The 23387-nt window shown below is 44.2% G+C and overlaps 1 protein-coding gene across 2 annotated transcripts in view; it reads right to left on the reverse strand.

Moving 5' to 3' along the window:
* Positions 1–22944, reverse strand: part of DOCK5 (dedicator of cytokinesis 5) — a 215354-nt gene extending 192410 nt beyond the window's left edge. For both annotated transcript variants that reach the window (XM_029203311.1, XM_029203310.1), the window contains exon 1: positions 22727–22944. Coding sequence is in view for 1 of the 2 variants with exons in the window: in XM_029203310.1 (XP_029059143.1) it covers positions 22727–22769 (43 nt within the window). In the remaining variant the exon portion in view is untranslated. The remainder of the gene's footprint in view (positions 1–22726) is intronic.
* Between the last annotated feature and the right edge of the window lie 443 nt (positions 22945–23387).

Here is a 23387-nt window from a genome sequence, read left to right on the forward strand (position 1 = left end):
CCAGCCGCTCTGCGGCATGTGGGATCTTCCCGGACGGGGGCACGAACCCGTGTCCCCTGCATCGGCAGGCGGACTCTCAACCACTGCGCCACCAGGGAAGCCTTGAATAACCCATTATTACGAGATGTCGTTCAAGATATTTCCAGTTGTTTTCCAAGTGGACACAGAACTACCCACACCCGAACTCTGCCAAGCCCCCCGACGTAGCCCCTACCACTCCCTCCCGGCCCCCTTCGCTCATTCAGCTCCAGCCACACTGGCCCTGGGTACTGCTCCTCAGTTGTCCCAAAACATCTGCCTGGACCATTCTTGCCCTAGGTTTGCACGGCTCCTTTCCTTTTTTTTTGGCCGTGCCACATGTCATGCGGGATCTTCCCCAACCAGGGATCGAACCCGGGGCCCCCTGTGTTAGGAGCACGGAGTCTTAACCACTGGACCACCAGGGAAGTCCTCCTTTCTACTTGTATTCAGATCTCTTCCCAAATGTCACCTCCTGAGAGAAGTGACCTCTGACTGCCCTCACTAAACTAGAGCACTCACCCCGGCCCCCCACCATTCTTTATGGTATCACAGTCCTTTATCAAAATTCTCATGGCCCTTAACACTAACTGACATTATATTACATATACTTTAAAGGTACTGTGTGTTTCTTTCCCTTAGAACACACATGTCAAGGTTATGGATTCTTCGAGGAAAACAGACAAAGCTTCCCCTGCTGTTTAAGTCTTATTCTGTCTGAAGTGTTTCAGGGGAGTCTCGTGACAGAAAGGAGGGGCGTAGCTGACTTTCCGGGTCCCTTCCATGATCCAAAGTCTTAGAAAAAGGCATTTTTACAGATAGGAGAAAAGCTCGGACATCATCCAATGCGAGAGCTCTTCTTAATCTGGAGTTCAGGAGTCCTTGAAGATGTATAAACTTCCTAAAACTGTGAAATTTTGTCCGCGCGCATAAGCACAATTTTCTGTGGAAAGGATCCACAGCTCTCAATGGAGTTTCAAAGACACCTGATTTCCCAAACGAAAAGTTAAAATTCTCTAGGCAAAATCTTTCATTATGTGAGAGGAAACTGAGGCACCCTCCAAGAAGCAACTTACAGAAGGTCAAACAGCTGGTTAGTGACAGAGTTCTAAGAAGAATCCACATTTGTTGATTCCCAAGCAGTCCCCCTCCCTCTGCCCCCAGCCCCCCATGAGATGTTCCCATAGAAAGAGAGGACCTGTCCCTCACCACACCAGATTGCCATTCTGAACCACTGGACTCTCAGAGTAGCTACTCTCATGACTAAGCCTCTGGGCAAAAACACTGAAGCATGCCTTCCCCTTCCTAACAATTTCATTATTCACAAATTTGCGTGTAAGTGAGGACATCAGATGGCTCAAAACTGCCCTAAGCCTCTTTCAAATGGCATTTCATGCAAGGCAGTACAGGGCATCGTCACATACCCTCACTCACCAGACGCTCTCAGCAAAGAAAGAACTCCTTTTCCTTCCCTACTGCTAATGGCTCCAATTTTCTCATGATTTTCTATAATGGTGAGTGCCAATGAAATATCACCCCCATCACACGTCCCACTGGCTATTCTTTCAACATCGTGGCTTCTAAAGCAGCCCTGCTGGAATGAAAACAAAATAATATCCACAAGCCACTTGGGAGGAGTGCAGAGAGGGAGGGCGTGCAATGAAATAAAGGGCAAGGGCGTACTGTAAGCTCAATCAGAAGCACGTGACCTGTCCGCTACTCCGAAGAGATTTGCTGTGTTCACGAAAGCCCTACAAGGTACTTTGAGGTGCCAGAGAAACTTTTCCAGTTAGGTCACTGCACTGCAAGGAACAGAGACCCTCTCAAGTTACCCCTGGAAAAGGTCTGTTTTAGACCTGGAGTTGGTAAAGCTGCTGAGAGCAAGGACAGCTCCAGGGCCTGGATCCCCCACCCCCACCCCCTGCCTCCACCCTCCAGATTGCTGGAGGGTTTCTTTCCACACCTGTTTCCTTCTATCAGTCAGCTTCCTCAGTTTCCATATGGTTGTTTGTTTTTTTGTGGGTTTTTTTGCGATAAGCGGGCCTCTCACTGTTGTGGCCTCTCCCGTTGCAGAGCACAGGCTCCAGGACGCGCCGCAGCATGCGGGATCCTCCCGGACCGGGGCACGAACCCCTATCCCCTGCATCGGCAGGCGGACTCCCATCCACTGCGCCACCAGGGGAGCCCTCCATATGGTTTTTCATTCATAACTTTGGCCGCCATGTGACTTCAGTCTGCCATGGATCCCACTCTCTCAAATGACATCCTTTTAGCTTTCGCCTCTGGGGCAAAACATTTCCTGGGGTTCCTTCAATTGAATTCCCAAGACAGGAAATCTGATTGTTTCTACTTATTTCTTTGGGCCAAGATCTACGTCATTGTCCAGACTATGGGACGGCCTCCCTGGGGCAGTGGGCGCACCCAGGCACCAATCAGCGTGGCCACAGGAGTCGGATACTGAGTAAAACTTGACTACCTCGGCCTTCCCCAGGTCTTCTGCAGGGGCTGTGCCCGGACTGGTACCGGAATGACTGTCACACAGGCACTAAACCAGGCTGGTCAACAGTGTGCTTGGACTGGCATGTGAGAGCCAAACGTTAAATTTTCAAGAATTCTGAGAGCTCTTTGCTAATTCACCTGTAATTGGAAATTGGCCACAGTGGGAGTATTTACGCCGCAGACATTGGCAAATGCCACAAAAATGGCAGATTTTGTTGGTTTTCCTAGAGAGCTCATTTGCCAGCGCACCTCTGCAGCATTAATGGTTAAAGAGGGAGAAAAACAAAATCAAGGTAAACAAGGCTTCCCAACAATCCGGCATAATCCACGTCATTTCCCTCTTCTCTTCAGCCAGCCTTCGCTGCAGCCAGAATGGACGGCTTCCTCATCCTCCACCCGCTACAAGGACCTGCCTTGCAGCCAGCGCTCGTGCTACGTCACATGTCAGCCTTCCCAAATGGCAATGCCCACCTCTGTCAAGTTCAACTTCTTCCCTGAAGCCTACCCATTTCCCTCTATTAGAACAACCTCTGCTTCTCTGAACTCCTGGAACCCAAATTGTACTCTTCTGTCCCCCTTTTCATGCTCAGCCTTTTACTATAGTTATTTCTGGCTTCATACTTTGAGTCCTTTCATTCCTTTTAAACTTCCCAAGAATGGGATCTATGTCCATTTCTCTGGATCCTTCCAAAAGCCAACCATATACCTGCTCCTCACTTAGCTACCTGGTCAGCACACGGTGAACGAATACAGAACGCTTATTTCCACAAGTCTGCCACTTACAATTCCAGGCCTGCTAACCCACGAGTTCCCCCAACAGATCTGAGCCCTGACAACCGAATCAGCAGCAAGAGGATTCAAGTCTGCCAGGTGGCTAAAGGCGTGGATCTGGCGTGTGTGTGAATTATGTTCGCTAGATCCAAACCCCTGTAAGAGAAGGACAAAGTCAGGGATTAAACACGGGGATTAAACTTTGATCTGACAACATCAGAGTCACGCTTCAAACCACATTCAACCCCCATCTCCCTTTAAGCCTTTGGGAAAAATGACTGGGAGCATTAGGGGGAAAATCTCAGAACTAGGAACCAGATGAAAAAGATCACAAGTTCACTGTCAAGTGGAGAACATTAGTTCTTCATGTCATGGATCACGTAACAGCCTGAAGAGTACATAAAAGCTGCCAAGAAGTCAGAAGGAAAACTATCAGATTACAACTGGCATGTGATGAAAAAGGCCAGGAAGAAATGGGCTTCTTCGCCCCAAAAGTTTTTTCTGGACAAAACCTCCTAAGTCTTCAGGCAGAAAGTTCAATGGCGTGTCAACTTTGGATCCTGGCATTCTGGGGTCCATGAATGTGGCCTTACCAGCAAGGCTTAATTTGCAGAAGTATTCAAAAATTGAAAATTCTTCACACTCTGAGAATTTGGAAGGTTAGAAAATATTATCTCAGTAATTCCCTGGCAGTCTACTGGTTACGACTCCATGCTTCCACTGCAGGGGGCACGGGTTCGATCCCTGGTCGGGGAACTAAGATCCCACAAGCCGCACGTCACGGCCAAGAAATAAACAAATTAAATTTTTTAAAAAAAGAAAAGAAAATATTACCTCTAGTTTACAGATGGAAAAACTAAGCTAAAGAGAGGCAAGTCACTTGACTGTGTCTGTAACAGACACTGAAACACAAACCCAGCTTCCTAATCCTGGTTTCAGTACCTCTCGGTTCACTTCATTCCACCCATCATCCCTCCAAACCCTAATGCCCTAGAATATAAAAAACAAGTGGCTTTTGTGAAATGGATAATTCCTGAAGCTTAATCCAAACACACGGTGTGAAAACTAGTTTAAAAAAAAAATTCTCAGAACTAAGGCAGACAAAAGAACATGGTAGGGTGACCATTTCAGCAAGAAAATAAGCTCTCTAATCTTCCCCAAGTATAAAACCCTGCCACGCAAGGCTGCTGATAAAAGCAAGAAGATAAAGACATATTATGGCAGAACACATGTTTCATTTTAGATATCATCTATATTTCCTCCATCTGTCTTTTCTTTTTTTTTTTTTTTTTTTTTTGCAGTACGCGGGCCTCTCACTGCTGTGGCTCTCCTGCTGCAGAGCACAGGCTCCGGACGCGCAGGCTCAGCGGCCATGGCTCACGGGCCCAGCCACTCCCCAGCATGTGGGATCTTCCCGGACCGGGACACGAACCCGTGCCCCCTACATTGGCAGGGGACCCTCAACTACTGCGCCACCAGGGAAGCCCTGTCTTTTCTTGATAGGAGTGGTTTTAGGAAGATAGGACCACAGAGATGCTGTACTTTCCTAAGACTTTATAACTGGTAGCTAAAGCCTCCTCAACGTGGAATTTTGCCCCCTGGGATCTAAAAGAAATCCATCTAGAAGTAAAGAAGGGAACAAAGAAAACAAATGAAAGCAAAAGTTCACCTGTCCAGATGTCTTCCCTAACACACTCTGATTTGACCCTTAAAAATTTAGTCCTTTGAGCAACAAATGAGGGGCTGTTTTCCTGGTCTAAAATCCGCTTTAGGGACTTTCCTGGTGGTCCAATGGGTAAGACTCCATGCTCCCAATGCAGGGGGCCTGGGCTCAATCACTGGTCAGGGAACTAGATCCCGCATGCATGCCGCAACTAAGATCCCGCATGCTGCAATGAAGACCTGGTCTAGCCATTAATTAATTAATTATAAATTAATTAATTAATTAAATCAGCTTTAAATCAGAATCAAAATGTCCAGAGAGAAAGTTGATGGGGTTATGGTTTGCTTCAAGGAGTGGGCCATTTGCTTCTGAAATAAGCCATGTTGTCACATCTGAACTGAGTGAGCAGGCGCATATCTAATTCAGGAAAGGAAATAAGAGACAGATTCAAAATTTCCAAGGCTCTTGGCTTCGATCAGAGCTCAAACATGAAAAGAATTCTTCTACAGGCTCAAAAGCATTTCTGAATTTGTGAGCTTACAAAGAGACCTCCCTGAAGCTATCAAGTAGTTTGAAAACAAGCTTGACTGACAATCCTCACGTTGCAAAAGATGAAGCAGGAACCAGCCTCTCTCAGGGCATGCAAGGTTCTTGAAAAATGATTCCAGGGACTTTCCTGGTGGTCCAGTGGGTAAGACTCTGCGCTCCCAATGCAGGGGGACCCAGGTTCCATCCCTGGTCCGGGAACTAGATCCCACATGCCGCAACAAAGATCCTGCATGCCACAACTAAGAGTCTGCATGCCACAACTACAAAAGCTCCCACATGCCACAACGAAGATCCCATGTGCCACAACGAAGACCCAGCCTAGCCAAATAAATAAATAAATATTTTTAAAACTAAAGTACATTAGGTCTCTAAATCATTATATAAATGCTTTAAAAAGTAAAGAAAAAGAAAATTGATTCCAGAGTATTCTAATGCAGACAACTCTTCAACTGAAGTAGCTACCAGTCTTCTTTAAGGAAGGCTACAGGCCCACAAGATAATCATTCAGGATTCTGTCCTCAATGGATTCCTATTTTCAGATTCTATGATAATCTGCGTGGTAGGACCAGAAATGGCTGGCCTAGGGCCACTGGTCACAAATGTCTCTGAGTTCACGAGGCTGGAGATGACGTATATTGTGGCACTCTGTCAGGCCAAAGCGAAGGCAACCAGCCGGTCTGAAGCCCTGTCCACTCCATGGATTTTCTATACATTCCTTATCTTATATAATAACCACCCCATGGGCCCCTGGAACATAACATGTGCTCAGAGAAAAGTCATAGGGAGTGCAGATTCAAATTCCAGTTGGCCTGAGTCAATACATCCATGTTAATGAGCCCAGTTAGTCATGCGTGAATTTATTATTTATTTATACCTCTTAGGATCCCAGACTATTCTAAGCCAGTAAGAGAGTGCTACCTAAAAGTACAGGAGGGAACTCTCTGGCAGTCCAGGATTAAGACTCAGTGCTTTCACTACTGTGGCCCGGGTTCAATCCCTGGTCGGGGAACTAAGATCCCACATGCTGTGTGGCACGGCCAAAGAAATATAATAGTAAAAATAAATATCCAAAAAAGTATAGGAACAGAGACAAAAGTCCCATCACCCAGAGACCCCTAGGAATTCAAACATGTTCCATGGAGATTCTTGCAAGCCCAGGCCAGGTCCAGCCTTAGGGGCTTTGAAATTGGAAATAGCAGAATCTAGTCTGGACCTTTGAGGATGGGCTCAGTGCAAACCAACCTTCCCTACTTAGGAATCAAGCCTGCTCTGCAAACAAGGGCACCTGATTGCCAGGCCAGCCTCCCACCTAGTGAACTTTCAGATAATGATTACATACTGCCCACTGCACCAGGAAGTGTGCTAATCTTATTCCTACCTCCTCAGTTGGCTGAGAGACTTCTACGATTTCACAAACGCAAAGAGTAATAAAAGTTAGTAGGCTTGGACTTCGAAATTCCAAGCCACTAGAAGCTGCTCTCCAAAACTTCACTCTGTAGCAAACGGCTTTTGCCTCTTCCTTGACGATTCTAATTTTAAGCATGGCTTGGCCACAAGGCACAAACTATGGTCTGCAGGACTGTAAACAGTAACCTTGGTTCTGATGTCAGCTTACCATGTGTCCCCGAGCAAATCAACATCTCCATCTCAATCTTCAGTAACTCAAAACACAATTTACTTTTTTTAAGGCATGTCATATTAGTGATGCTGTTAGACTACAGAAATTACACACACACACACACACACACACACACACACGTTCTGTTTCATTAGTGAAATACTTTATTTTATGTAACATAAGACCAAGTCTTATGTCCGCACCGGGATGTCCATTACCTTAACAAAATAGGACTGTGGCATCATATTTTATTGTCTTCAAACAGATAGAGGAGTCAAAGTCTGAGATCTTACCCACCACAAAATAGCCATTTAGATCCTAAAAACAACCAGCAAATCAAAATGAGATGTGATTCTATGAGTTTTAAATTTTAGGATTATAAAGAGATGAGACTGGTATAAACATGAAAATTCCATTTTGCCCTTGACTGAAGCAAAATCTTGGATTTGGTTTTGATGATAAGCAGAGAGAAAGCATGTGTCGTAAGTAATTAACTGAATTGTAGAAAGCAAAGTGTATTCAATTACGGATGGTCATCAAGAATACAGGAAGGGGGCTTCCCTGGTGGCACAGTGGTTAAGAATCTGCCAATGCAGGGGACATGGGTTCCAGCCCTGGTCCGGGAAGACCCCACATGCCACGGAATAACCAAGTCCGTGCACCACAACTACTGAGCCTGCGCTCTAGAGCCCGTGAGCCACAACTACTGAGCCCACGTGCCACAACTACTGAGCCCACGTGCCACAACTACTGAAGCCCGGATGCCTAGAGCCCGTGCTCTGCAACAAGAGAAGCCACCGCAATGAGAAGCCCGCGTACCATAACGAAGAGTAGCCCCCGCTCGCCGCAACCAGAGAAAAGCCTGCGCACAGCGATGAAGACCCAACGCAGCCAAAAATAAAATTTATAAAAAAACAAAACAAAACAAAGTGGTTGCATCAATTTACACTCCCACCAGCGCATGAGGCTCCCTATTGCCACACATCCTGCCAACAGTTGGAATTTCTGGTTTTTTGGGTTGTTTGTGGGGGGTTTTTTCCCCCAATTTAGCCCTTCTGGTGGGGTTGTAGTTGTCTAGCACTATGTTTGCATCTCTGTGATGACAAATGGAGATCAACACCTTTCCAAATATTTATTGGACTTTGGATTATCATTTTTTGTGAAATGCCTATTCAAGTCTTTTCCCATTTTTCGATTGGGTTATTGTTTTCTCTTATTGATTAATATTTCTTCACATATTCACAACAGGTTAGATATGTGTATTGGGACTGTCTTCTTTCTACTCCGTGGGTTATCTTTTTAATCTCTTCTTAAGGGTGTCTTTCAGTGAATAGAAGTTCTTAATTTTAATATGGCTCAGGATAATTTGTTTTTCTTTTAAAGTTAGTGTTTTTTGGGTCCCTTTAAGAAATCTCTGCCTACTCCAAGGTCAAGATGTTCTCTTATGCTTTTTTTTTCTGAAAGCTTTCACTGTTTTACCTTTCAGACATTTGGAATCAATTCTTTATATGGCATTAAGTAGGAGTCCAGTACATTTTTTCAATATAGATAACCAACTAACTCAGCACCACTTTTTGAAGAGATCAGCCTTTAATCACTGCATGTCATTGTCATCTTTAGCAGACACTCTGTCACTGAGTCTGATTCTTTTTAATGGCTGTACGGTGTTCCACTGTATGCATGTTTCATAAGTAACAACCCATGCCCAACTGATTCCCATTTAAGCTGTTTTCATGTCTTTACTATAAAGAATGCTGTCATGAATAATCCTGTCCATATACCACTGCTCACATGTGTTAGTATATCTGTAGGACAAACTCATAGAAATGGAGTCGCTAAGTCAAAAGGTGTGTGCATTTTTAAATCAATATTTGACAGAGGTTGTACCAATTTTAATTGGATTTTCAAATCACGGTGAACTGCGCACACAGTATTATTATAAGACCCAGTACAGGGGCTTCCCTGGTGGCACAGTAGTTGGGAATCCTCCTGCCAGGGGAGGGGACACAGGCTCGAGCCCTGGTCTGGGAAGATCCCCACATGCCACGGAGCAACTGAGCCCATGCACCACAGCTGCGCTGTGGAGCCCGCGAGCCGCAACTGCTGGGCCCGCGTGCCACAACTACTGAAGCCCGCGCACCGCAATGAAGAGTGGCCCCCCGCTCACCGCAACTAAAGAAAGCCCACACACAGCAACAAAGACTCAACGCAGCCATAAATAAATAAATTATTTATTTATTTATTTATTTTTTAAAAAGACCCAGCACATTAGAACTTCAATTATACCAAAGTTCCCAACATTTTTGAGCCTTAGGATCCCTTTTTAAAAACCAATAAATGTGGGCTTCCCTGGTGGCACAGTGGTTAAGAATCCGCCTGCCAATGCAGGGGACATGGGTTTGATCCCTGGTCCAGGAAGATCCCACATGCCGCAGAGGAGCTAAGCCCATGAGCCACAGCTACTGAGCCTGCGCGCCACAACTACTTAGTCCATGCGCCACAACTACTGAAGCCCGTGCACCTAAAGCCCGTGCTCCACAACAAGAGAAGGCACCGCAATGAGAAGCCCACGCACTGCAACAAAGAGTAGCCCTGGCTCGCCACAACTAGAGAAAGCCCACGCACAGCAACGAAGACCCAACGCAGCCAAATAAATAAATAAAATAAATTTATTTGAAAAAAACAATAAATGTTTAACTATGCTTCTAGTATCCACTGACTGAAAAATATGTATATAACCATGTAATTCACAGACACTGTGCCTCAGGACCTAAGAAATGGAAACTAACCAAAGTGAGTCATGCTGTCATGCTCTGAGGCACAGGCTCCTTTGCTTAACACAGTAAACAGCAAGGGCACCTGCTATCTGCACCTGGTCTGAAGGAAGCTCAAAGCTCAGGGCAGTCAGGCCAAGGAGCCTTACCCAACCTGCTCCCAGGTCAAGTGTTCAGAATAAAGCATCATCATTTTGTTCAAAACACAAGTCTAAAAGAACGCCAATGGGCTTTCACTTCCAGGTCAGCACTATAATTATAATCCTTTATGATCAATACACAATTCTCCCTTCGCCCATCAGCACCTTGTAAACCACAGTAACACTTGTTCTCAAACATGCCTGTAACATCATGAGAATGTCACGCTACTTATTAATTTTGTGACTGACATCAATGTCAACACCACAGTGCTGAGGACCAAAGACATGGGGCCCGTTGCCGGCCTGAGACATTGTGACCACCACAGAACGCACAGCATGACTTCCACTTTGCAGCCTCAGACCTCTGAACACACTCCCTTCCCAGAACACTTCAAAAGGGGAAGGTGCTTGGCAAAAGAAACCGTCAACAAAATGAAAAGGCAACCAACCGAAAGGAAGAAAATATTCATAAATCATACATCTGATAAGGGGTTAATGTCCAAAATAGGTAAAGAACTCATTCAATTCAATATCAAAAACAAAAAGAAATAATCCAATCGAAAAATGGGCAGAGGATCTGAATAGACATTTTTTCAAAGACATACAGATGGCCAAAAGATACATACATGAAAAGATGCTCAACATCACTAATCATCGAGGAAATGCAAACCAAAACCACAAATGAGATCTCACCTCGCACCTGTCAGAATGGCCTATCAAAAAGACAAGAGATAACAATCACTGGCGAGAGTGGAGAAAAGAGAGCCCCTGTGCACTGCTGGTAGGAATGTAAATTGGTGCAGCCGCTATGGAGAACAGTATGGAGGTTTTTCAAAAGAAATCAAAAACAGAACTATCATACGATCTAGCAATTCCGCTTCTGGGCATTTACCTGAAGGAAACAAAAACACTAACACAAAAATATGGAATAACCATAAAAAACAAGGAAATCCTGCCATTTGCAATGACATCAGTGGACCTTGAGGTTGCTGTGCTTAGTGAAATAAGTCAGAGAATGAAAGACAAATACTCTATAATATTACTCATATGTGGAATCTAAAAACAACAACAACAACATAAATACAGAGAACAGACTGGTGGTTGCCAGGTGGACGCGGGGTTGGGGAGGAGAGATTGGTGAATGTGGTCAAAAGGTACAAACTTCCAGTTATAAGGTAAATAAGTCCTGGGAATGTGATGTACAGCATGCTGACTACAGTTAATAATAGCTACTAAGAGAGTAGAATTTTTAAGTTCTCATGAAAAAAAAGAAAGTAATTTGTAACTCTGTGGGATGACTATGCTAACCAGAGTTACTGTGTGATCATTTCACAATATAAACAAATATCAAATAATGATATTGTACACCTGAAACAAACAGAATATTATATGTCACTTATATCTCAGAAAAAACGGGGGGAGATGATTTAATAGCTGGATCTTGTTTATAACAAAACCTCCACCTGGAAAAAACCCAGGGATGACACAGCCTTCCTCCTGTGTGGAGAGAACTTACTCTTTAGAACCTTATGTAGACATGATAAAGAAACTTGCTTTCTCCAGAGTTATGAAGAAAAAGGAAGCAGCTAGAAGACAAGTTAAGACAAGCAAGACATTTGCTACTAGCTCTGGGATTTTGCTGAAGTCATTTTATGCCTCTGGGGCATACTTTTCCAATAAAATAAAGTGTTAGCCAAGAGGTGATACATATAGAATCTAGCTCTTAATCTTTTATGATTCTAGACACAAAAGGGCAAAGAAGTTAGATTTCTATGACTTATTCTTATAACTGGTCTGTGGCAGGAAGGCTGGGGAGTGACAGCCCTCTAGTTCCAGGCTCACAGAAAGTACAAATAAAAGACAACGCATCCTGCCACAGGTACACAGGTAACAAACCAGTCAGGGGGATGCATTCACCTTGGGTGAGTCAGCAAAGAGCTATTTGCAAGAGGGAGTCCATCTCTGCTGCAATTTCCTTCCCTCGAGGTTTTTTTTTTTTTTTTTAATTGAAATACAGTTGATTTACAATGTTGTGTTAGTTTCAGCTGCACAGTAAACTGGTTCAGTTATACATATACACATATCCTTTTTTTACATTCTCTTCCATTATAGGCTATTACAAGATATTGAGTATGGTTCCCTGAGCTATACAGTATCAAGTTGTTTTAAAAGACAAAAAGTAGGGGCTTCCCTGGTGGCGCAGTGGTTGAGAGTCCACCTGCCGATGCAAGGGACGCGGGTTGGTGCCCCGGTCCGGGAAGATCCCACATGCCGCGGAGCGGCTGGGCCCGTGAGCCATGGCCGCTGAGCCTGCGCGTCCGGAGCCTGTGCTCCGCGACGGGAGAGGCCACACCAGTGAGAGGCCCGCGTACCGCAAAAAAAAAAAAAAAAGACAAAAAGTAGACAACCAAGATTCTTAGAGGGCGTCTTGGGCATCTTCCAGTCCCTTGGGGAGCATGGAAATGTAAGAGAAAATGGCACAACCCAGAAAGGTGGACGCATCTGAACAACAGCAGCTTTGCGATGGCACGGAGGTTTGTGAAAAGACAAAGATCACTTTTTTGTTGTTGTTGCGGTACGCGTGCCTCTCACTGTTATGGCCTGTCCTCTCCCGTTGCGGAGCACAGGCTCCGGACGCGCAGGCTCAGCGGCCATGGCTCACGGGCCCAGCCGCTCCGTGGCATGTGGGATCTTCCCGGACAGGGGCACGAACCCGTGTCCCCTGCATCGGCAGGCGGACCCCCAACCACTGCGCCACCAGGGAAGCCCCAAAGATCACTTTTGTCTCTTGCTTAGGTACTGGCTGCCAGCAATTCAGACAATCGTCTGAGTGAGCTGATGGCCAGCCCAGGCTCTGAGAAGACGTGACCTGGACATCACTTGGAAAAATTAAATTAACGCAAGCATCCTCTGCTTTTGCTCACCCAAATCTCTGCCTCAAAAGCATTTCTTAGCCTGATCTCAAAAGCACTTTTTTAAGCTTAAAACTAAAACCCTATTATTCCTAAGGTATGCTGGAAGCTAATACTTATAAACCAAGGTCAAAGGACTCCCAAAGGATTTATCATAGCCTTTAATGTCCACACACAGCGGACATTTCATAGGTGATTTTACCTATTTGATGAGGGAGAAAACTATTTTTCCCTCCTTTTAAATATTTAGTGAAAAACAAACTATGTGACCATACTCAAGTCTGTGGCCCATACATAGGGGTCAAATTCTATTATAATTCTATTACAACTCATTTTGAAGAACTGAAATGAGTTATAAGAGATTTTGACCCATATTCTTATTCTTTTGACAGTACTAAAATATTTTATATGTATAAAGTTATTGTTATTATATTGGGTATTGCTGGAGAAAAAACTAGAAGTTGGAAAATTTTTCCTTTAGGGAAAAAAATCATTGTAATGAGATTTGATTCTTTACCCTCAAACCCCACTGGTTTGTTTCCGAAAATTTAGATGAGGAGAAAGCACAAATTAAGTTTCAGCTAACATGAGGGCAGATAGGACCACTACAAAAAGCCTTCTATAAATTTGGACAGACTAAATTTTGAGTAACTACTACCTTTGCTTCAAAGCCCCTCGCCAGTACTCTAAATTTTCTTCTCCACGTTACTTGTGATCTCATATTTTTTGTTAAATTACCCTGCGTACAGTATAGATGTGCTTATCGTAAGGCATCTCAACTCCTTTTGGGTAATGGGAAGTAACGGATGAATTTAAATGCCTTGTTTCTTCCATTAGATTGCACTGTTCCTTTCCAACTCGTGCTCAACGCACTAATCCAATGAGTCAGAACCTCCTAAACCCTATTCACCACCGTGGTCAAGCCTTTTCTTTCCATTTAGCCAATCCTACAACACATGTTCCTCCAGGAAGCCTCCACAAATAATGAAGAAATAAAAAGGAACAGCAGCAAATTACCATTGTTCCCTTCCCAAGAATGCATTATTTAGGATTTCAATTCCCTTCCCACCCCACGATGCTCACACAATCCTTTGCTTAAACAGTTATTAAATCTCTTTTATCTATTCTTTAAATGTTCCTTTTCTTATTGCATTTTTTTAAATTTTTATTTATTTATTTTGGGCTGTGTTGGGTCTTTGTTGCTGTGCACGGTCTTTGTTGTGGCGAGCAGGGGCTACTCTTTGTTGCAGTGCACAGGCTTCTCATTGCAGTGGCTTTTCTTGTTGGCGGAGCACAGGCTCTAAGCGCACAGGATTCAGTAGCTGTGGCTCGCAGGCTCTAGAGCTCAGGCTCAGTAGTTGTGGCGCACGGGCTTAGTTGCTCCGCAGCATGTGGGATCCTCCCGGACCAGGGATCGAACCCGTGTCCCCTGCACTGGAAGGCAGATTCTTCACCACTGCACCACCAGAGAAATCCTTCTTACTGCTTTTGACTGTATCTCATTGGAAGTGCACGTAGGGCAAAATTTTCCATAACGTGGGGAAAAATTTCCTCTTCCGGCACACAAGACAAATTTAGGTAGATAACAGCATTCGTTTATTCCTTCATCATTTATTTACTGAGTACTGACCACATGCCAGGTGCCATCCTGGGAGCGGGGGGAACACTAATGAAAAGGATAAAGTCCCTGTCCTCATAACTCTATATTCCAGTATGGGAGAGAGACAGTAAACACAAACAAATAAACAAATAGGACAATTAGGGAAAAGGAGAGACATTGAGAGGTTTGGGCAAAGACAGTAGTGTCTTTAGCTGGGGTCCTCAGAAAGCTCTAAGGAGGGATTATTCCAACAGACACCTGAATAATACAGGAATGTTATTCCATTTTTAATTCTTTTTTACCTAACTACAGGTTGATCCTCATTATTCGCAGATTCTATGGTATTTGTGAATTCTCCCACTCACTAAAATTTACTTAACCCCCAAATCAACACTCCTGGTGCTTTCGAGGTCATTCCCAGTCATGTGCAGGGGGGCAAAATGTGACATGCAAGTTCCCATCTGAGGTTGGACAAGGGGACACTGCCTTTTTGTTTCAGTTCTCATACTGTAAACCAGAGTCCTTCACATGGTCTTAACTTTAGTGCCGTGTTTTTCTTATTTTGTGCTTTCTGTTAATGATTTTGCTATTTAAATAGCCCCCAAGCATAGTGCTGAAGTGCTGTGTCGTGTTCCCAAGCCCAAAAAGGCTGTGATTTACCTTACAGAGAAAATGCATGTGTTAGATAAGCTTCCTTCAGGCTTGAGTTTACATATAGGGTGTGGGCCATGAGTTCAATGTTAGTTTATCAGCGATGTAAACCTTCTGTTTAAGGTCTTTAAACCTTACACAGAAACACACATGACATATGGTTATATGTTGATCAGCTGATGAAAACGTGACCAGAGGCTCACAGGAACCTGACCTTGTATTACCCCTAGGAGCAATGGTAACATATTAGCTAAGTCAGTGTTCTTGGGGACTTTACAGAACATTAACTACCACAAATAACGAGAATCCACAGTATATCGAAGAGAAAGTTTCAGTTGGGCACCAGCCTCCTCCCTCTTTAATGGAGAAAACGGTTTGATGGCCAACAGCATGAAGCCAGAATCCAATATACTGCTATTTTATTTTTGTTGCCTTTATTTTTAAGGTTGCCACTTTCTGGAGCAAGTGATGCTGGTTCCCCTTTAATGGCAGGAATGTAAGGTTTTCTTTTTCAATCACTGTTTTAAGTAAAAATAAAAAACAGGCAGGGCTTCCCTGGTGGCGCAGTGGTTGAGAGTCCGCCTGCCGATGCAGGAAACACGGGTTCGTGCCCCGGTCCGGGAAGATCCCACATGCCGCGGAGCGGCTGGGCCCGTGAGCCCTGGCCGCTGAGCCTGCGCGTCCGGAGCCTGTGCTCCGCAACAGAAGAGGCCACAACAGTGAGAGGCCCGCGGTCCACCAAAAAAAAAAAAAAAAAAAACAGGCAACATAAAATATTAAGTAAAAAATAACAAATTCCACTTATATGTGTAACCTAAAAAAATGATACAAATGAACTTATTTTCAAAACAGACTTAGAAAACAAACTTATGGTAACCAAAGAGGAAAGGTAGAGGGGGATGGATAAATTAGGACTTTGGGATTAACATATACACACTGCTTTATATAAAATAGATAATCAACAAGGACCTACTGCATACCACAGAGAACTGTACTCAACATTCTGTAACAACCTATATGGGAAAATAACCTGAAAAGAAAGGATATATGTATATGTATAACTGAATCACTTTGCTGTACACCTGAAACTAACGCAACACGGTAAATCAACTATACTGCAATATAAAATAAAAATTAAAAAAATAATAAATTCAATGGGGAAGAAAGAGATGGTTCGTTCAAAAGTAAGTCTCCAAAAGTGAGTATATAAGATAGTCCTTTGGAACTCAAGAATAAAGTATCAGAACTTTTACTTATATTTATTTTTATCTTAAAAAAATAAAGAAATTAAGCTCTAATACTTACGAACTAACAAAAAAAGTAACAGAGAAGGCAAATGGGTAAGGCAATAGGCATGAAGCAGCTACACAAGGGTACCTGGTGTAAAAATTAATACAGAAACAGAAACGTCAATTAAAATAGAGTCAGGAGGCCAGAAGTGGAAGCCGTGGCACCCTACCGGATAGCAGAGCCCAACAGGAAGAAAGACTTCCCCTTCTTGCGCGGCAAGAGCTCAGCCAGTGGGAGCCTGTCACAACTCAGCCAATGAAAAGCCACTATACTTCAAACACTCAATTCCTCCAATGGACTCTTTATTTACTACAGCCCTCCCAACTTCCTTTTCCCCTCTATAAAAGAGTTCTCTCCTGGTTGCAGGGATTTGCATGTGGCTTGCAGACGCACTGAGGGTTGCAAACCCTGAATTGCAATTCTTTGCTGATTCTGAATAAATCCATTTTTTGCTGGAGAACTAACTGGCAGTCTATTTGTTTCAGGTCAACACTGGACATGGCAGAGATCAAAGTGACAGATGAACAACTGAAGTTTGGGAAACACATATGGAGTTGATTTTGGGCTTAGGAGTGAGATTATATGCACATGGATGAAAATTTTATCCTGTATGAACCTTAGTTTTCTTATCTGGAAAGGAGACAATATATGAGAATTACCACAATGATTTAATGAAATAATGTGTAAAGCAGCAGTGTTGAAAGTTTTGAGTCTCAGAGCCCCTTTAACACTCTGAAAAGTTATTGAGAATTCCAAAGAGTTTTTGTTTATGTGGGTTATATCTATCACTATTTATCATAATAGAAATTCAATCTGAGAAATTTTAAAAATACTTATTCGTTAATTAAAGTAACCATAATAAACCCCAATACATGCTAGCAATATATATATATATTTTTTTTAGATCAAACTACTTTTCCAAACAAAAACACTTAGAAGAGCAGTATTGCTTTGCATATTTGTAAATCTCTTTGATGTCTGGCTTCACAAAAGGCCTTTGGATTTTCATACCTGCTTCTGCATTCAATCTGTCCCAGTATCACACTCAATGTAGCCTCTGGGAAGCTATACTGTATACTCACACCAGAACAGAGTAAAGACAGGCCAATAACATCTTAGTATTATTACCAAAAAAGTTTTAACCTCATGGGCCACCCGAAAGTGTCTCCAAGAGCCCCACATGTACCTGAGACAGACTGAAATAAAGGGCTCAGAACAGTGCCTTTCATGAGGTAAATGCCTAATAAATATTAATTCTCTATTCCTTTTATTCTCAGCCTCAGTGTTGTTAGAACATGAATGTATTAGGGCAAGGACTTCTTCAATTCATTACAATTGTATAATATCTAGCTTGGTCATGTTACTAACTGGTTCTGTAACTAACTAGCTGTGTGATCTTCATAGCCAAGGATTCTTAATCTGTGTTCAAATTCAGAGGATCCATGGACTTGAAAAGGGAAAAAAGCTACATCTCTGTTTTCTGACACTCAGCATTTACTTCAATGATGACCAGAGGCAATAAACCACAGGTGTACTACTGATGCTGGCCTCAATTGAAATCACAGGTGTCTTATATATAAAATAGATAACCGACAGGGCCTACTGTAGAGCACAGGGAACTATATTCAATACCTTGTAATAACCTGTAATGGAAAAGAATCTGAAAAAGAAAAGATATATATACATATAACTTTGCTATACACCTGAAACTAACACCATTGTATATCAACTATACTTCAATTAAAAAATAAATTAAAGTCTCCTACACTGTTGGTGGGAATGTAAACTGGTACAAACATTATGGAGAAGAGTATGGAGGTTCCTTTAAAAACTACATATACAACTACCATATGACCCAGCAATCCCACTCTTGGGCATATATCTGGAGAAAACAGTAATTTGAAAGGATACATGCACCCCAATGTTCATTGCAGCACTATTTACAATAGCCAGGACATGGAAGCAACCTCAGTGTCCATCGACAGAGGAGTGAATAAAGAAGATGTGGTACATATGTACAACGGAATACTACTCAGCCATAGAAAAAGAATGAAATAATGCCATTTGCAGCAACATATATGGACACAGAGATTATCATACTGAGTGAAGTAAATCAGACAAAGACAAATATCATATGATATCACTCATATGTGGAATCTAATAAAAAATGATACAAATGAACTTTTTTACAAAACAAAAACAGACTCACAGATCTTGAAATCAAACTTATGGTTATCAAAGGGGAAACACTGAGGGGGAAGTGATATATTAGGAGATTGGGATTAACAAATACACACTACTATATATAAAATAGATAACTAACAAGGACCTACCGTAGAGCACAGGGAACTCTATTCGGTATTCTGTAATAACCTATATGGGACAAGAATCTGAAAAAGAATGGATATATGTATAGGTATAGCTGATTCACTTTGCTGTACACCTGAAACTAACTCAATATTGTAAATCAACTCTACTCCAATAAAAAAAGTTTAAAAATCTTTTAAAGAAATCACAGGCATTTTCCTATATTATGGTTACTAGATATCTTGAAAAATTGTATATGCTCATCACTAATTCAAAAGTATGGTAGTTATTATGCATTAATAAAGAAGCACATATATTACAGTATCACAAATTTTTGAAAACTCTCTTGACAGCTGTAGTTCAATTACAGGTGGCTTCAATTTTCAGTCCTTCATATTTGACTTTATGCAATTAAGAACACTGTTCTGAGAAAGTGGGCCACCTTAAGAGTTTAACCTGATTGGCCAAAGGCATTCATGTAACCAAAAAAGTAAGAACAACTTATGTTAAGCAATTCACTTTACCTCTTTAGGCATCAAGTTCCTGTCTTTAAAAGGGAACTGAACTAATCACTCTCTGAGACCAAATTCCACCCCTCCAGCTATAGCCTATGGAACACGGTGCCCGTGGTGAGGAAGAACTGAATGGGGACCCACAGCACACCTCAGTGCATTAACAAAGCACAAGAATCCGGTTTTGGTTTTTACACTAACATTTGAGAAACTACAAAGTTAAATGCTCTTAGACTAACTGGGCCTAGCACAGCGAAATAGTCGAAAAGCTAACAGTGAAGCAAATATTCCCCCAAACTACCTTTTATCACAATATAAAAACGTATAGGACAAATCCCACCAAACAATAATGAATGATTTTGCAAAGGTTCCATCATCAACATAATCTGGGTCTGTTCTTAATAGAAATAGCTTGTTTGGGAACAGACTTAAGAAATGTTTCGATAAATGTATCACTGCGTAACATCTAAATAAAAGTTTTCGACCTTCATATCTTAAAACACGCAAAATGAAGGAAAGAATAAAGGAAAAGAAAACAAGAAAAAAAAAAAATGAAGGGAGAAAGAAAAGAGTTTTCCATGGCTGTGGGGCAGCCCTCAGCACTCAGCACTTCACATCAGGGCACTAATGGCCCAGAAGTTTAAAGAACCAAGTCTGTGGTCCTCTTACCCGATAACCGACAATAGGTCATTTAAGCCCACCTGATGCTAGAGGTTGAGTCAACAGTTGAAGAACTAAGAAAGCCCAGACAGGTTGCATTTCAGTCCCTGTAGAAAAACCTAGCTGTCAGGGATAGCCAATAGTGGCACCAAGATAAGTAGAGACAGCTAGCTTCACCGTGCACAATTCAAACTGAGATCAAACACTACCCTCACACAGAGTAGCTGTGACTCATTAACATGCTTCACAACGGCCATCACATGGTTTCCTTCCAGCAGAAACGAAATCTGTCCAGCAGACCCTCAGAAAGGACAATAATCCCCCCACCATAAGTCCAACAAGCCAGTTTCCCCAATCATATTTAAGCAAGTCTGTCTACTCCATGCCTGTTTTCTCAGCAGCACACCTCTTTTTTTACTTGCAAAGATAAAGACAGACTGAAGGCTCTTGCTTCATCCATCTAACAGATGGATGGATGGATCTAACAGAACAAAATAAAAGTCATATTGGAGTGAATGAGATGCTGAAACCTAATGGGGAAAGAAGGGCAGTGTCTGCACCGGAGGGTTGATGGAAGAAGCTGTGAGAGAGATGGTTTGTGAAGATATTGCTGAACTGGATTCTCAGAACCTTGAAAACTGGGCTCAGTTTAGACTTTAGCCGGTAGGTCAAGGAAGGCTTCCAAGCAGGGAGGTAATATGAACAACCATGTGTTTTAGGAATAAACAGTGGACATTGATCTCATCAGCTCATCTGTCCTAACAGTGGGCCCTTGTGTCAAATCCAGATTAATCAGAACCTATTGTGTCTAGTGAAATAAATTTCCCAAATTATATCTTGGGGCAATTTTGCTACCACATATGCTTTGGAAATGCAATTCACTTTTCTTGTCTGATGATAAATAACAGACTCTAGAACAGGAAAAAAAAAAGAAAGAAAAATTAAAAAGAGAAAATACCATCCTTGTTCCTATGACTATGGCAATAAAACCCACATTTTTCGGATATGTTTGCATTAACTACACCAAAGTCATAATAGTTTTGGAAAGCGTTTCTCCTGTTAAACAAAATTAGAACTGATAACTTTTTTGTGAGTAGTAATTATTGATTAGGTATTGCTAAGTCTACTTTAATTTAGGAGTTAGTACCCAATAACACTCACAAAGAAACTGACTCCATCTCATTTCCACAACTACTGGCTACTTACTGGCACCTGATGAGGAACACCTGTCTGAAATTTTATGACCAATTCATGAGGGGGATGGTCTGGAGCAGAAGTAACAACATGCACCCATTTCTGAGTTACAACCATAGGAGAGTGCAAGGATTCTAAAAGAAATTTAAAGGAAAGAAAGTGTTTGCAACAGAGGGAAAACAAGGAATTACATGCATGTTATTATATACACACACACATATACATATATACATAAAGGATCACAATCTAAAAGTAATCAATGTGAGAAGGTTGGTTTGTTTTTTGTAACTGACTACAGAGTTGAAATGCACATAGAGATGTTAAGATACAGTATCTCTTTAACAGACATAGTCGTCAGAAAGTATAGAACAGGTTCAGAGACCGCTCCCTAGTAACCACTGAGGTGAGGAAAAAAATGGGGGCGGGATGGGAGTGAAGTCGAAGACTAACTTCCAAATAGGCCCAATGAATGACCCTGACAGGAAGTGATAAAATTCTCAACGCACACAACTGTGTTTATACTAGGGAATCGCACCCAAGCCTAATAGCCACTGTAATTGCCCCGCTAAGTGGCAGTCTTCCCACAAGACCTCAGCAACCTCACCCCTTGATAAAAGTAGGACCAAGGTTTTTCACCTGGGTCAAAACCCGCTCATCCACTTGTTTCGGATCGAAACTAATACAAAAGCAATTCCCCACACATCCTGGGGGCCCTCCAGCACCGCTGTTATGAATGCCAAGTGCCTAGCATGGGACCTGTCATAGTTTTCTTAATAAAATGTCCTCGATCTAATCCCACAACGGGATCGGAATTCTGAAGGCAGTCTGAAATCCTCTCCATACACGCTCCGGTAGGGGATGACTGTCCGTACAACCAGCCCCGGGGGCCAGCCACCCCCGTCCCCATGCCACACACTTCCTGTGGCTTCCATCACCTCCACACCACAACTTGAGTTTCCCGATCAGTTTACAACTGCTATCAGGATCCCAGTGCCTGGGAGGAACGAGGGGAGGGCGGCTTCCTACCCCCAACTCTTCTCTTTAGGTTTCAGAGAGAACCTACGAAGAGGGAGGGCAGAAAGCACTGGGGCAACCAGCCGACTTCGCGTTCTGCCGGCCTCGGCTGGTTACAAAGTACTGAATGAAGCCACACGGACAGGGAGGAGGGGGGCGAGCACCAGACCTGGGTGCCCCAAATGAACCACAGGCGAACGCCCTCACTTTGCACGTTTCTACGCTGCAAAGCGCTGCAGCTTTGGGCTTGGGGGCAGGGTTGCCAGTCCCGGAGCCCAACTGCACTTTTAGCCACCCGGATTCCCCAAACCCAGGATGACTTCCCCCACGGGGCTCCCAGAGAGGGCTCCGACTCCCACCGCCCGCTCGGTGGGACGGCTGCAGCTGGAGCCGAACCCTCTCGGCGCCCCCGCGGGCAGCGGGAGACGGAGCCGGGTCCCGGGCAGGCGGGCACCGAGTGGCCCGGCGTCCGCCGCCCAACTTTGCGCGGGGCAGGGCCGCTCCCGCGAACTTGGCGGCGGCCGGGTCGGGGGCGGGGTGGGGCGAGCACTCACCAACTCCGTACTTCTGCCTCTTGGTCGGGATCCAGCGGGCCATGGCGGCGACCTCGCCCCGCGGCAGCGGCGGCGGCGGCGGCGGCTACAGCTCCCAGGGCTCCGGCTGCCACCGCGCCGCGCCCCTGCGCGCCCCGGACTCTTCCGCCATGTTCCACCAAACTTCGCCCGGCCCCGCGCGCCGTCTCCTCGCGGCGCTGCCCACGATCCGCTCCGGCTCCAACCCCGGGCCGCGGTCACCTGCTGGGCCCGGCGGCTGCGGCGCCGTGCGCGCCCCTCCCGGCACCGCCCCGGCCCCTCCCGCAGGCCGCGCCCTCCGCCCGCCGAGGCCGCCTCCGCGCCCCGACCCGCGGGCGCCCGGCCTCTCCCGCCGGCCCGCCCCGGACTCCGCGCTCTCCCCGGCCGGGGCTGGTTCCGCCTTGCGCACTTCCCGGGAGCAGTTCCCCAGCACAGACTGGGATACAGTTTTTTTCCTTCTGGTGTTTTGCTTTTTTCCCCGCCTTCCCCACCCAGACTAAACCCCTTGGATCCCGGGGGGCGGGTTCCCCGCCGCGGGTGTCCGGAGGGCTGCGCTGGAGGCGCCGGGCACCCCCAGGCGGGGCGGCCGAGGATGCGGGGTCCGCTCCCACCGCGCGTGCCGGAGCATCTGGGGAAACTAGGA

Source organism: Monodon monoceros, unplaced genomic scaffold, assembly GCF_005190385.1.
Source record: "Monodon monoceros isolate NGI ecotype Baffin Bay Population unplaced genomic scaffold, NGI_Narwhal_1 Super_Scaffold_5, whole genome shotgun sequence".
Classification (NCBI taxonomy): Eukaryota; Metazoa; Chordata; class Mammalia; order Artiodactyla; family Monodontidae; genus Monodon; species Monodon monoceros.